General features: G+C 39.7%; 1 protein-coding gene across 1 annotated transcript in view; it reads left to right on the top strand.

Moving 5' to 3' along the window:
• PRORP (protein only RNase P catalytic subunit) overlaps window positions 1-16,483 on the top strand; it is a 45,425-nt gene that overhangs the window by 12,285 nt on the left and 16,657 nt on the right. The window contains exon 5 of the mRNA XM_084520582.1: window positions 6,080-6,187. Within this exon, the coding sequence (XP_084376708.1) occupies window positions 6,080-6,187 (108 nt within the window). The remainder of the gene's footprint in view (window positions 1-6,079; window positions 6,188-16,483) is intronic.

Genomic DNA, 16,483 nt, shown 5'->3' with positions numbered 1-16,483 from the left:
CTCTTTCACCTACTTTTACATTGACACATGGAAATAATTTTTTTGAGATACTCTTTTGCAAAAGATGTGCACATGAAACTCCTCCAGATCATGGTGTTCCAGTGGTTTTGTACAGTTTTCCATAATCTGTCCAATCGTACTGCAATGCACAGATTCTGGTTTATAATTCTCTGGATTGTTTCCAGAAATATTAAAATAGGGTTAGAACATTTGGTGCCATTCAGTTCTCCAGAACAGTTGCTGTTTCTATTGAGATTGCAAATATTAGTCAGCGGAAGCATTTGGTGGCAGCGTGATTTTCAAACTAGCACAACTTGCCTTACCACCCTACCAGCTGCTCATTCCTGCCCCCTTTGCCCCCTTGAAGTGTGCCAGGAAAAAAGTGAGCATAACCCTATGGACAAGCCCAGATGACAAAATCAAGTTTTATTTTCTCGTGGGTGGTTTTTCAGCTAAATCTGTTCCTTGCTTAGATTCACTTTAAGCATTTGCACCAGCATAACAGAGAAAGCAGCAGAGAGGTATATTTGGTTCTCTGATTTTCATGAGGCATCTTTCCACATGGAGATTATGGATTAGCAGTAAGTAAGTGCTAGTCTGCCTTGTGTGCTTCGATGCTCTTTTTTTTTTTTTTTAGTCAGTTCACACTGCATGGCTTTTTTGTTCCACTGTCTGTCTTTAATGCCTGTTACAGCATTATTAGGCATTCAAGTTCATCTCCAAAGGCAGCAGGGCAAAGATGAAGGCATTTTTCCACTGAGGACAGCATCACAAGCTTCTCGTTCCTCCCTCCATGGTAAGTGTGCTCAGGAAGGACATCTCAGAAGTGCACTGCCTGGGTTGCTGAGGCCTGAGTTCTGCACTGTTGGTGTGATGGACCCACATCAGCCAGCACCAAGTCCTGCAACGGCACTGCCAGTGTGCCTGCTCTCTGCCTGCCATCCCAGGGCCTTCTTGTTTGTGACAGTTTCTCTGGAGGTTACAGACACAGCAGCCTGAGACTCTTGCATTGTTTGTTAACTTTGCAGACATAATAATAGAGGGCAAACAAATCGTATGCAATCCAGAGTACATAGTGTTACCATACACAATACTGAGAAAAGCCTTCCTGCTTATACGGGTTTGAAGGGGATTTCCAGGCTTTGAAACTGTGGGGGAAATATTTAAACCCTTCAGGCACAGCAACAAACAGACTTAAGAGTGCTCCATTAGTTGCAACACAAGGCGCCTTGAAAGAAATTGGCTGGATTTCAGTTTGACAGCTGAATTTTATTTCTCACACACTAATGCTCATTCCTGTGTTTTTCTTCTGATATCAGAGAACACTGCCAAAAACAAAGCAGCCCCCATCGCTTTTCATTTTATGAAACTGATAAAAAGTGAATGTTTTCAGTTCCCTAAAAGCTGCTTTCAGTGTTGAAAAACACACTGATTCGTAGGGTAGGGCTGTGTGATATTTAAGCGAAATATCGTATTCTGCTCATTCGAGTTTACTCTTTCCTTGAACTTGAGTATATTGCCATTCAGTGTGGTGAGGGGAAGCACTGCTTTTGCTGTTATACAAACCTCAGAATTTGGATGAATTCTTCTGTCAAATATATATGTTGGTAACTGTAGATTTGTACTTCATAATCAACTTGTCGTGTCTCCACCCTTATTTATGAGCGAGCACAGATTCGTTTGTTTGGAAGGAGTGACAAGCAGCTGCATCTCCAGTGATTTTAATAGCTTTTGGTAGTTTTTTTTTTCAAATTCCATGTGTTTGCATAAGCATAATGGCCTTTCTTGTATTTAAAGTCCTGTATGGATTTGCTCATGTATCTCCTTTGTATGCTATATCACTTTGTTTTTTGGCATTTAGATTAGAGGACATTTTGGATTGTTGAAGAACTTGAGAAAGGCCATGATTTCTATTTCTAGTTTCCAGCGCATTTCCTAATTAGATTTGAGCAGAAAAAATGCTATGATCTAACCTTTCAGTAATTTTAAACTTTCACTCCAATACTTCAGGTTGAGAGATCACCAAAACTCTCTCAAAATTCTGTAGTTTCACAATCCCCTGAGTTAACACAGTCAGCACTACGTGGTGATCCCAGGAGTCTCACCTGCTCCCAGCCTCATTCCTTCTCTGTGTGCTTTCTGCACATCGTGCCAGTACAGATTTCTGTGCTCTGACCTGACAAGGGGAACTGGTGCAGGCTGAAGTCTGTTCCATTGGCTCAGCTCACGTTGGATCTGTTCTTGATCCGCTCCAGCCTGCCTTGTTGTGCCAACAGACGTGTTTGCATAGGTAGAGGTGGGGTTAGACTAGGAATGAATGGCTAAGAGAAGGAAGAAGGTAGAAACACCTCTTTCTGCAGCCACACCAGTACATACCAGTAAAAAACAATGGTGAAATACAGCGTGAGACATCCAGCTGGTGTGGAGTACCAAAAATGTGCAATCGCTTCGTGCTTTGGCTGAGATATGAATAGACTTCAGCTATCCACACGCTAGTGGTTAAACAAAAAAATATTTTAAATGTCTTTACTTCTTTATGTCAGGATAAATTCCATAATGGGTTTGTTATGGCTGGCTCTTAGTAATAAATCGATTTAGTCAGTGTGGTGTCCATTTGCAAACATAAGATCTCTTAGTAAAAGTGGCGGTGAATCACTTCTAACGATCCCGTAGCTGGCATTTCCCTATTTTCCCAGCGAGGCAATGAATGAAATCAGGCTTTTTTTTTTTTTTTTTTTTTTTTTCCCAATTCCCTCTTCTTTTGCACGCAGTGTACAACAGGGTACCACATCCCTTCTGCAGGCTGCCCATGTTCCTGTTGCAGCGAGGCGCATTCACCAGGCACACAGCCTTCTGGCAGCAAACAGAGCAGAATTGCTGCACAGTTCATTGCAGCACTTTTCTCTAGCTCCTTGGCATTAAAAGAAACTTCTCCTCAGCATCTTTTTGAGGCAAACCCATTTGGAACAAGTTAGAGATCGCTGTAGTGTTTGCCGTGTTTGAGTGCTCTTGTGTGTAAAGAGAGATGTCTCGCTACTTGTTGGCATCTTGTAAGGGTTCATCAGAAGTGCTCCCTGTTGTGTTCAGCAGGAAGTTTTCATCTAAATGTTCCTTTTTGGATTCCTGTACCCATTATCTCCCTGTCTGGCAAACACACCGGTGTGTTTGGGTCAGGCAGTGTGTTCTCAGTTTGGAAGGGGAAGCCTGTTTGGATTCTTTTTGTCTAAATCAACCTTCACATCACTGGTGTACCACATGGGCGGTTTTGGGGTCTGGCTTCCCCTGATCAGTTGTGTCCTGGCTGCAGCTGTGCTCTGCTTAATTACTTTTTATAAGGAAGATTTTCAATTTCTTTGTCCAGATGGCTAGTGAGGGGATTATCTTTAGAGAATTGTAGATGAATCATCTCTTTATTACTGTAGCTGTAAGATTTGGATAAAATACAGACAAATCCTGATCTTTGAAAGATTAGCATCCTTCAAGCTGTATACTTTCTCTCCTCTAGTGTAAGTCAGTGTGTATGAATGGATAACTCTTTATACTGCATCTGGATGGCATAGCCTGCTGCTTCCGCCCAGGGTTTGCCCTTTTCCTTCCCTGTGTCTGAAGAGGATGGTGAATTTGACATCTCAAAAGCTCAGGGAAGGAGACCTGGATCTTCTGTGGTTCTTTCAGGTGTGTTGTGTGTTGTATTTTTCTTGCTTTGTTTTGTTTTTCTGGAAAAGGAAAGGAGCAGTCTTGTGTGTTGCTGGGGAAACATGGGTAGAGAGGAGAAAATGAAGAGATCCTTGGGGATTTTTAATCTCTCTACGGCTTGTCACTAAGGAGTCTTCTGAATTTGATGACATAAATTAAACCTAGTAGAGTAAGTGCAAAAGACAAATGGCCATTAACTCCTCATCTCCCCCTGTGTGGAAAGCAGTCTCCTGTGGCAGCAAGCCTTCTCCTCCTCCAGAATCGCATTGTTTACTGGTATTGGGAGTGTTTTCTCTTTCTCTCCCTGCTGTATTGCGGTGTTTCCTGGTAGTGAGGCAGAAGAGCCGCTCAGCGCTCGCTGACAGGCCTTAGCTGGGGCTGGGCCTGGAAATGCGGCCAGGAGGAGATGGCAGGGCAAGGTGGGGGGCGAGGTAGCCCTGTAAGGCCTGCAGCTTCTCCCCTGCTCAAAAAGTAAACCAGAGAGAGCCAGGAGCTGGCTGCTGAGAGGCACTGAGCCTGTCCTGCTCGGCAGGCCCTTCCTGGCAGCTCCTGCTGGGAGAGGAGAGGGAGCGAAGCGCTGAGGGGAGCACCCCCTGCGCGCCTTCTCTGCTGCCCACCCAGCTTGTGCTGCAGTGTCTCCTTGGTAGGGCACTCTGCCCGGCATGGAAAACCCATGCCCTCAAGGAACTGCTCCATAACTATTGGCACTTGAAATAAAATGCCTCTTTAAGGATTCTTCACAAAGTGTTTGTTCTGTATTGCACTGAACCCTTGAAGACAAGGCTGTATGTACACCGTGTTTTCTAAAAATGTGTACTTGACTGTAATCAGTGTTGTGTCAAATAATGTTGGCGTTGGGAAAATAGCACTCTACTGGAGTATTTACCACATGTTTTCATCTGCTTCCACTTTGTCTTTTCCATTTTTTACTGATTTCTTTTATCTCAAAACTTTCCTATTTTACCTTCATTCACCCTGCATATGTTTTCCTCCTTCTTGCCTTCCCCTTCTTTCAGCCAGCCCTACAGCATTACAGCAGTGGCTCACCTGATGGTGAACCACAGGGGAGTCCAATGAGCCTGGCAGCCAGGAATCCTCATTTTCTGGAGTTGCTTCTCTTGCCCCCACTGCCTCTGCTGGTAACTGCAATTTTAACACCTGAATGATGCACTCTTATCTTCCTTGGTTTGCTTGTACTCTGCATACAAGTAACCCTTGTTCTAGTGTAATTTGTCATAAGCATCCTGACTAAATTTGAAGTCGGTGATCATTTGGTACTGCCTGACAGCAGTATATCTTCTGAGCAAATAAATTATTTCATTTCTTTCTTTGAGGAAGAGTTGTATATGCTATAAAGGTTTTGGTTTGGTGTGGGGCTTGTAATTCTTTCGTTTTACTTATTGCTACATGGATAAATGGGAGAAAGTAAGATTAGAAGAGTGGTTCTGGAATTTTGAGCCCAAGGGATGAAATTTGTGATGGTTGTGACAGTCACTGAGCACCTGGGGCTGTGAAACCGCCGCTACCCGATAAATAAGTTTTACCTGTTAGTAGAAGGGTCTGTTATGAAACAAGGTCACTGCACACCACTTGGCACAATATCAGCAGGAAGTAGAAATCTAATACAAGCATCTGCTGAAAACACTAGATCTTTACTCAAAAATCAAAATAGGAATTCCTGAAGACTTGATTAGGACTTTGTATTCTGTTTTCCTTTGGGCTCTCAGGGCTAAAGCAATTGTGGTTTTCCTTCTGTTAGGAAAAAAAAAGGATGGATGCTCTTTGTTTGCTCAATCACTGCGTTATGCTTCTGACCTAGTAAGAAGTTCATTGTTTTGCTGGGCTTAAGGCTGTGCATTTCTCACAAATGGAGGGCTGTGTTAGTAAATGAATGCTTATTTAAACTTAGATCCTATTATCCAAAGACTGGCATTCAAGGATTTCAGAATTCTTACAGAGAAACTAAGCATGATGCTCTCATTTTGGAAATATTAGCGATAGTGTCATACCCCAGCAGTATTGCTCCCCAGCTGTTCCATAACAATGACTATAGACATGTATCTTTACAAAAATGTTTGGTTTGGTTTATAATTTTTTTTTTAAATCTAGATGACTGCAAGTTTTGGTTTTCAGCACTAATGTACCTTAAAATTATGTTGAAAGCATCCACTATAATATTTATGGCTAAAGAAGGTACAATTTTGTGCATATGTTTGTTTTAGCAAATATGCAAGTAAAGATGTGAATTATAATCAACAAAGGAAAAATGAGAGATTTAGTGTTTTGTTTTGTTTGTTTTTAATAAAAACGGAATGAAAACTTTGTGTTAAACTAAACATATTCTTCCCCATACCCTTTCAATTTCTTTCTTTCTTTATTTCAGGAATTTGAAGCCTTTCAAACATTTGTGGAAAATCGACTTCCATTTGATACTGTTATTGATGGACTCAATGTTTCCCACATAAAACCCAGAAAGTTGCAGTGTGAAAACGTAAGTGCTGGTTAAATATTAATTAAGAGTTTTGTGTATGCTTAGGCTGATGGTGGAACAATTAGTGACTCATTATTAGTTACCCTCTTGAGAGATTGGTCAAACATTTTTGTAGCATGTTACAATAAGTCCAAAGACTTATCTAAACTTTACAAATGAAAATGATCAGTGGAAAGATGGTGGTTCTTACATACTTAACTGTATTAGTCATATAAAATGATACATAAATTTCCCTTGTACGCAGTGCTCATAGTTAGAGATAAGTTATTGATAGTAACTTTAATAGGACATATGTTGTGAGTTTCTCTGTTTTCATAACAATGGAGAACAGGATAAACCTACTGTATAGAAGATACAGTCTAATGCAGTTAATGCTGGTAAGTCTTTCTCTTGAGATAACCCCCTAGTTCAGACTGCATCCTTTCTAAGTTTAAACTTTATTTCACTTCTTATTGTCTTAATCATTTGAGTTCTTGTTCTTACAAGGGCAACTCAGACTGGCTTTAGTTCTTTCCACTTGGTGATTTTTTAGAAGAATAATCCTGCTTCTTTGCCAATACCTTTGAGAATACCTTTCTCAATCTTTGAGAATTCTTGGCAGTCCTTTTTGGCATTTCACTAAGAAATGGCTTAATGTTTTGTTGTTGTACTTCCAATGAAATATTTATTTTAAATTAGGAATAACAAAGTAGCTCCTCACATGTCTTCCGAAGCCAGTCTTTAAACTTTCAAGCTCTTGAAATTAAAACTAAGTTATAAATGAGCTTGATAAAAAAAAAAAAAGGAAGTAATTTACTTCTAGTAATTACAAAAAATACATTTTTGTTCTTAGAACTACTTTAAAACTATTCTGAAGAGGCAGGATATCCTTTCATATATGCAGATAAAAGCAGCTGAGCTAAGGAGCTGAGGTAAACCTGCTGAAAGATGTTTAAGAGCTGCAACTAGCTTTCATAAGATACTGGCTCACGAAGAGGGTACTTTCCTTAGAATGAAAGTAGGAAAGGAAGTTCACAAGTTGTTTGCATGGGATCATGGAGGAAGTGTTGATTATCTGAGAAGAATCCCAGGCAGAATGCAGCGGCACAATATTTTAAGACCTATGAAGACAGATTTATGCTGCCAAAGGGAGAAGAGAAACAAAGTGTTGTTTTCTTGATGTCCTGCACCAGTACATGCCTGTCCCAGTGTGCGAGCTCTGATCGGGGTCTTGAATGTTCACTAAATGTTGGAGGCAATGGAGCAAAGAGCAAGCCCAGTTCTGTGGGATAATTACTTCTGATTTCTGGTCTGAAATCTTACTAGGAGATATTAGCATGTTGAACAGCATAAGCTGCCTTTGAATTGCTTTTTAGATTCTGCTGTATTTACTGGTAGGATTTTAGGGTCTATGATGCTGAGCAGCTCCAGGACAGTATGGCAGCATCAGCTTCCATTTAGCTGATTCCGTGTAGATGCAAGTTGGATCTTTCATGAATCCTAGGTATTTACAGATAAAGATGTTCTGTGTAGGAAGGGAAAGCAGACACTAACTTGGGCTCATCCCATCTTACCTCCTGAGAAAGATTCTCTTAACTAAAATTTACTTGTTCTACCAAGCTATGGTGCTTTAATTGTTTTTGCATCATCATGCACCCGAAATGTTAATCTTTTGGAGTTTCTGCCAAGCAGTCTTTTGCTGCTCTTGTTACCTCAGTCCTGTTTTTGAGAGTGTGAAGTCATTACAAGAGGGAGGATGAAAATGCCCATTAGTTTTTCAAATATCTGTAGATATTTACTGGCTGGATAGATTTTTTTATTTTTTTTTTATAGGAAGTGTATATTCATGCTCTAAGTGACAAAATAGCTTCTTTGCTGCTCCAACCATCCTAAAGAAATACTCTTCTAGACATATGAACTACTAGATACTTTTTTCTTCTATTGAGCCCCAGTATTCATTGAGATACTTTTTTTTTTTTTAATGGTAGATGTCTTTATGCGTGATTATTCTATTAACTGCTGAGTTTACTGTTTTATCCACTTGAATGTGGAACATTGCACTTATCCACTTGAACTGTGGAACAGTTTAAATGTGAGAGTATGTAGGATGCTAATTAGGAGTGTTTTCTTTCTTCATGAGCCTGAATTCTTGCACTGTAGCATGTCAGGAAAGGATTGTGCCTTTATTTTTATTTTAGGTGCTTTGGACAAGAAGCGTGTGTTCTGGTTTGTTTATTTTTTTCAGGACACAGCTAAGCAAAATAAAAGGAAACAGAAACAGCGATGCAAAACAGAGTAAGCCTTTCTTCTGTCTCCAAACTTTTCCTCCAGAGGATGGAAGGGAAGGCCACAGGAATCTCTGCTGGTGTAGCTTTCCTGATCAGTGTTGGTGCTGGGGGAACAGCCCCCATCTGTCTGCTGATCTCTGCAGGCTGTAGCCTGAGCTTTGAGATCTAATTCTGCCATAAAGCGCTTCATCTCTGGAGGCCGCTGTCCCTGCAGCAGAGGCAGCTGAATGGGAAGTGGCAGGTCCAGGGCACAAAATGCAGAACTGAGAGGACAAAGAGGAGAAATAAATGCCAGAGAAGCTGGAGGCAGAGTCTGAAGGATAGAGAAAGTTAACAGTGAAGGTCAGCGTGGCTTGCTAGGGTAGTACGACTGGCCAATTTAGAAGAGGGGCGTGTTGTGATTCTTCAGTGACCTAGTCTGCTCTTCTTGAGAAATAATACTAGAGTGTATTTCCAAGAACCTGTGTCAAAAGCTGCAATCGTTAGCTTGTTGGACCACCTCTTACACAATTTAGAGTAAATATCAGAATAAAAGTCATAGTTAAACACAGGAGGTGGCATAAGATTTGTGGCAATTTTAATGCAGTCTCATTTTTATTTACATTTAACAAAAATACCATAAAACATTGATAAAATACTACTTTCTTTTTCAAACAGCTTAATATTTGTAATTCCCTCTAGGCATTCTGTAGGTGTCTTGGAAAGTGGATGGGTGGAGGGGCAGGGCACAAGTACCTTAAGGGATGAGAAGAAAAGGAAAAACAGCAGAAGTTAAAGGAATGACTTTTACTTGTGTAATCCACAAAGTATTCTGACATTCTGGAAAACTAGATATGTGACTTCCAGTAGCCCCAGGCACCTTTAGTCTTTACAGCCAGCACTTACTTAGCAGATCATCATGAATCTTATTGACTTGGCAGATTTACAGGAATATTCTGTGGTAATTTCTCTATTATATGACACAGTCACTTTGTAATTACAATCCACTTTTTTGCCAGGTTGATTTTAAACTAGGGCTGTTTCCTGGTACAAATCACCAAGCGGCTGCATCAATTACTGACAAAAGAGGAGGTAGCATGAGGATGGGAACAAGCATTTTTGAGGGCTAGGGAGTGGTGAGAGCATCGCTTTTGAAGGCGATCGCTGTAAAGCTGCAGCAATGGATATTAGCAAGTACCTCTTTTCGGCACTTTGCAACTTAGTGTGTCATTTTAAATTAGACATTATAATTAATTCCTAATTAAAAGATACCACGGAATTTAAATTATTTTTGCTATATAATCCAAACAATAGAAACAGACTCCTGTAAAGTGTAAAATAGTTGTCATGTGTCTGTTTTTGGGCATTACATTCTGTTCCTATTTAAGACTGTACCTGATGTGTATTTGCCTTGATGAGTCAGTCACAATTTGTACTGCAAAGCTGGCAGTTTATAAACTGAGCTATCCTTGCAGTTTGACTAAGCAAAGTTCATTCTGGCTGTGTCGTGACTTAGAGTTAATCTTCTCCTCCAGGTGTATGTAATTACATCAATCTGCAGCTACACAATGACATTTGGAACTCCCTGTTCCCTGCTGCCCCGACTCCCTGTGGTGTTCCTGCCTTTCACCTTATAAAGGTCAAGAGAGGGAATTTCCACGCTCTGGCCGTCCGGTTGTCTTCTGAAACACAAACTGTTACATAACTCTCGGATGCATTTTTTCCTGTTTATCACTGTTTTCGGTAGAAGTATTCCTTGGAAGCAAGGGGATTCTAAGTGCAAGCAGGATATCTAGGCTCCGAAGCATCCCTCTTGGGATGTGGGAGAGGGGTCAGGGACCTCTGAGCTCTTCCCAGCTACCTCTAGATTGTAAAGGCCAGGGCAGGGGTGAGAGCGAGACGGGCAGGGGGAGCATGATCGGCAAGCACGATTTGGAGAGCACTTCACTATTTTAAATATACATTGAGATTGCTCTATTGTAAATGAGGTATGCAGCCAGCTCCTTTCATAGCTGTACCCAGCTGGTCTTAGACATAGCTGAGTATATATATCTCAAATGTGTGTTGGGACAGATCAAAGCAAACTCACAGTTCCCTTCTTCAAACAGTTCAGCAGTTGGGGCCAGCTCAGCCCTAACTTTTCACTCCCTAATCTCTGTATTAAACTCAGACATCTAAAAGGTTGGTAAAATGCTTCCAGACTGAATTTGTTAAGGCAGATACTGCACAAAGAAATAGTTTTCACTCTTGGCGGAGAGTTCAAAGCGGTTACTTCCAAACTAAACCAGCATTTCTATAACTGGACTACACAAGTTCATATAATTCCCATGCAAATTGTAGTGGGCCTGTACAACAGCTGATGAAGCCAGAGCCTTGCAGTTCCCCTCCCATCCCAGCCCAGTGGCAGCAGCTGGCAGCTGCCCTGCATCACCTCCTTCCGCCTGCAGCAGCCGTCACCCAGCTGAGCCACCAAAGCTGCCCTCCTGCTCAAAAGGGCAGGCTGGGGTTGTTGCTATAGCTGGGGTGCTGAGATAAGCAGAGGGGATAGGGCATGCCTGGTAGATATTTCCTCTTTCTTCCAGGGGGGAAAAACAGCAAACTTGTTGAATGGAGGTTGCTCTCTGAGTAACCAGCCCTCCAAAGGGCTGTTTGAATGAACTGCGTGGTCACAAGTGGCATAGCAAACACAGGTTATTGCTGATTTTTTTTTTTCATATTAAATATTTTTCTAATTTTTATCAAGGAAGTTCAGAGTTTAAAACTAATACCATAATTTTATCTGTTCTAGTGGTTCTGTGCTAGATATTCCTGGACTCCCTGACTGCTTTAGTAGTATGGAAGAGGACAGAGAGAAGTTTCAGCTTTGAAGGGAAAGCTGATAGTGAGAAGACTTTCATCAGGACAGGGGAGAAGAACAGGATATAGGATAGTAGACTACAAGGAAATGATGACTGGTCTTAGTATGGTTTTGAAAGAAAGCCTAAAAGCAGCCACAGAATTGGAGAACTTTGAAGTATCATTCATTGTAATTCAGCTTGGAACCATTTTTTGCTATGAACTTTATTCCCAGTGTCAAGATTCGTTCTCCAACTATCAAGACAAAGGGAATAGCTCTTCAAATGAAGGAATTTAAAAACAAGGGGATAAGGGAGGAGGAAGAACCAGCCACACTAACCCATCACTCTCTTGGATTAGTAACCCCAATCAATATTGAAATACAATTTTGTTTTTTTGAGGTCTCCTGCACCAATAAATCCTCTGTCATTAAAAAATAAAAAAAATGTATTGGAGCGTATGGTATTTGGGGGAAACAGTAAAGAAAACTTTCACTCTGATGTCTTGACTTAGTAAAAAATACTTTGAGGCTAAAAAACACAGAAAAAAAGTAACACCTGTACACACATACATATATATAGTTGACAAAAAATTAATTACTCATGTTTTCATGTGGTGATTTTTCCTAGTCTTCAACTCTGTTCTTAGCCATGCTACATGTATATGAGATCAACTGCATAATTAGTGAGACACTGATACTTGATACAAAACTTGAGCTCCGCTGTATAAGCTGTCCTGCAAAACAGGCGTTTATTAATAAATTTGCCCCAAATCAAGTCATGCATGGAAAAGAATGTTCTTTCTTCTTTGACTCATTTGGCAGCATCTGTGATTTGTTCAACTACTTTACTGTCTTTAAATGAAGCGAAAATTGAGTAGATCCATGAGTCATTCTCTGTTCAGAATCAATACATCCAACAGAGGTCTTATTTGTCATACTGTGACAATTCATCAATTCTTCCTCCTACCAACTCTTGTCCTACCACTCAGCAGAGCCGTCAGATGTGTTTGTCTATTTGCTCCCAGCCTTTTCCATCTTTCTATTTTCTGTCTTCTGATGATAGTCCAAGTTTACATATCCATGATAACTAAACATTGCCCTGTTACTCAATGTTGGACAAATGTCTGTCTTTGCAACATCTGTGTAGTCTTTAGAACTGTGCTGTCATTTCCTTTGAGTATTGCTCAAATCATAAGGATGAAGATCTTTGATGGATGCACTGAAAATCACCTACAACGTGTGTAATGTGGTCATCACTTGGTTTAGTCACAGGATACCTCTCCTGACATTCAGACCCTGTCTTAGAAAGAAGCTAAAGTACTAACAGGTAATCTTGCAAGTGCACTTATTTTTAGTGTTAGAGGTGTGTGGCTGTCACACTCAGCAGTGCATTCATCTCTCCTCTGTTAATTTCTGAGGGTCCTTCAATATCTCAACAGGTGGACTGAGTGAATCTCTTCTCTGAAGTCACATGTAAGAGACTGATAAGCTGAAATTTATCCCCCCTCATATTTGTGCCATGCTAAATAGGATAGATCCAGTTCATGAATTTTTGTCCACTAGATCAAGAAGAAGAGCAAGGCTGTTAAGCTCCTCAGGAGAGGTGAAGGGGAATAGACTCATTTGCTTCAAACTTAGAGGAAAGGTCTGAAGAGTCTTATCTTTTCTCCTTGAAGTTCTTCAGAACAGTTGGATACTTTCTATTTGTGGATAAAAGAGAAATAAAGGGGCATTTAATGCATTCAGCTTCACACACATACAGAATAGTTGAAGGCGTATTTGACATGAGTGTCAGAGATTCTAGAAATGCTACTTCAAGTAGTAGGAATGTTTGCTTCCACTTTCATTTTAGAGTTACCCAATCTGATTTTGCATTTCCTGGTGAGAAGAATGTAGCAGCAAAAACTGAACAGGCTAAGAAATCTGACTATAAGGCATTTTGACAACCTCTCCCTGTCATTTTCTGCCTAAGTCCAATACTTTCTGGTGGTGCCTCCCCTTACTATTGTTGGCCTCTGGCTATAAGGCTGAATTTAAAAAACGAAACAAAAAAACCTTGTGATTAACGTAGTGACCTGTTGTGGTTCCTCTCTGGTATTTATCATTTCTGCCTTTGTATTTGGCAATAGGAGCAAATCGAATGTTAAGTACAGGAGCACCCAAGCACTCCTTTTTTTATAAGGGGAATTGCATATCTTTCATAATAATCATTCTTGTACATCACCAGGTGTATGAGCTTGAAATTTGACAGAGCAGAATGAACATGCCCTGATGATTCATGTTCAGGTGAACTTTGTAGTTGTAGCAACAGGTTGGTTGTTGTGTTGCGGAGAAGTCCCACTAAACTCTGGGTGACGAAGTCAAATGAGGGTATCTTCCGAACTGGGTGAGTTTCAGTCATGCTGTTTTCACTTCTCCCTTGGAAACCAAAAGGTGAACTTTCTTTGGGCAGCCCAATTGATTCATCTAATTATGGAAATGTTATCATGTGGCAATAAGAGGTATGCTGTGATTCCAGATCTGAAACCTGGTCTTTAGGCAACAGAACTGCTTCTTTAGAAGTGATCCGTGTCTGGAAACTCCTATTGAATAGTGGTATTAACATAGGGGATGCAGGGCAGAAAACGTGATGGTTGGTTTATTATAGGTCAATTCTGTGCAAGAATAAGCATTTGCTTTGAGCCTGAGAAATGCTGTTTCTTTGTATGTCATCTTAAAGGTAACATAGATAAAATCCTTAGAACAATGATTGGATTCATTTATGTACATCTGGATTTATGTACATTGAAAAGTAATAAATTTTTGATTCACACTTGGCTTTTATAAATGATATTCTATTTTTAGTAGAAGTAGGAAAGTACACATGTTTAGAAGCTGTGTCTCACGGAGAAAAGGTGCAGCAAAGCAGAAGCTTAAATTCCGTTTGGATTTATTTATGAAGTTATGAAAACCTAGATTTTCTTGCACAGTGGGTTATTTCCAGAGATCTCGGTATATTGACATGGTGATTAATGATTCAGCAAGCTATTAAGCTGCATTTATTGTTTTTTCTCTAGTTGAATTCTACTTGTAGAGCTAGAGTGAAAGAGGTATGTATATAGGGATAGAGGTTTATACAGGTAGTTAAATACATATAAAATTGAAGTTATAAAATGATTGTAAACCTGCAGTGAAATTTAAAACCAAAGTTAATAATTATTATTAATATTTTAATATTCTGGAAAAAATGAGTAGAATTCTCCATGGATTTTAATCTAAATCTCTCTGTAAACTGATTGCTTCATGTTGTCTGGTACAAGAAAATAGTTTACAAAGTCCTATTTGAATCTAGTTGATCTCTAAGTGAATCAACTTCACCAGATAAGATTCCATACTGCAAACACGATTGCACTAGCAGTATGCTTATTTAAAAACAATTCACAAGAATTTGTATTTCAAACTGAAAAACTGTAGGAACACTTAATCCTTATCCAAAATACCATTCCCGTTACAGATGACTTCCTGCATCAAACGTTTACTGTGAAAAACATACCTTTGTCTTGTATTGATTTTGTACATCAGATGCAGAGGTCATAGGCAAGAGGATCTCACTCTTCAAATTCTACCAAGTTTGGAGGGATGATTCCTGTTGTTATAGTCTCCCTTATTTATTTATTTACTCTTGAAAAAACTGCCTCCCGAATAACAGATGTAATTGCCACTGATAGAATTTTCTGTGATAAATTTATTTAATTACTTTCCCCAAATACTTCTTTTTTTCAAAGCATCCTGTGGCAATGAGTTTTACAATGACAGAAGATATGATATAATGTCTGTACTTCTGTTTCCTTTAAACCTTCTGTCTGATAATTTTGTATGGTGGCCTCTACTTTATGTGCTGAGAAAATGGTGGGTATTACCCACTTGCACTTTACAGCTACCTTGTAATTTTTCAGGCCATCTGTAATAGGTTGCACATACTCTTTATAAATCATCTGGAATAAAATACTGCATACAGTTATACAAGTTAGGTGTCATGGATTTATCTGTCTTTCTTATTTTTAACTGTGTTCCTTTCTTGATAGGGTATTTGCTGTACCTGAGTGCATGTGATGAAAATAAGGGCTACTCTTGGGCTAAAGAGTAAGCTCCTCAAATAGGACTGGGGAGAGCAGTGCTTCACTATATAAGTGCTGGTCTCCCATTTGACTGTGAGCAACTCTGAAGTATTCAGGTCTTGCAGATTTCTTGTAGGTAGTGTAACAAGCCAAAGCTTTTTGTGAAATTTTCACTATTTTTAAAGTAAATTCTTATATCTCATAGAATGAAAATTCCCAATATATTTTCTTACTTAATTGTAAGAGATTAATATACGTTTTTAAATAAAATTCAAAATTAATTGCGCCTCAGAAAGGCAGTTCGAGTCTGTGACACTACAGCAAACCATTGCAGTCTTCTGTGGATCATTTGTGGTACCTCTCTGCTGAGGTTAAATATGTGGTTAAACAGAGATAGCAGGAGAAGGGAACAGTGTTTTGGCATCTTCCATCTAATTCCCAAACACCGATGCAATCAAAACATAGTATACTGGAATAGTATAAAACATGAAATACCTGGAAGCCTTGCAAGTGTGTCTATTAATGGTTCTAATCAGACCTGATTTATCCATACAAAACATAATTAAGGTATTATCACACATGCTGGGAGTTGTAAATGATTTTGTTGCTAGGTGTCATATGAGGAGCAGTAGTGATATGGTAAGAATACCAGTACCAAGAGCATAAAAAACAAGCTATGGCTACCTTTGCTACTGCTATTCAAATTGTCATTAAAAAATTACCAGAGGGTAATTTCTAACACAGGCAGTGTTAATCTGCATGGGTACTTCTTTTGTCATGTAGAATGAACTCTGAAGAATGGGGATTTCTCGAGACTGCTTTTAGGAGAAAAGTCCCAAGTTGAAATAAACTCCAAAATCTTCCCTGAGTTGCAGGATCTCCTGAAAATGAGCCGTTTATCTGCTGGGTCTCCTCATGGGCATGCAGTGATAGTGTTAGCAAGTGATAGTGTTAGCAAGTTGGCTGACTGCTGTGGAGGTGAGACCTGTGTATAAGGTCATTCCTATTTATTTGTGTAAAGCAACAGAATATTGTTTGGTACTTGCAGAAACTCTCCAAACACTTTCCATATTTGCTTCTTAGCATGATATTTCATGCTGCTTACATGGTTTTATGA

Source organism: Aythya ferina (genome assembly GCF_964211825.1).
Source record: "Aythya ferina genome assembly, chromosome: 5".
Lineage (NCBI taxonomy): Eukaryota > Metazoa > Chordata > Aves > Anseriformes > Anatidae > Aythya > Aythya ferina.
Note: the sequence above shows the minus strand (reverse complement) of the source record. Positions and strands in the feature narration are given on the sequence as shown.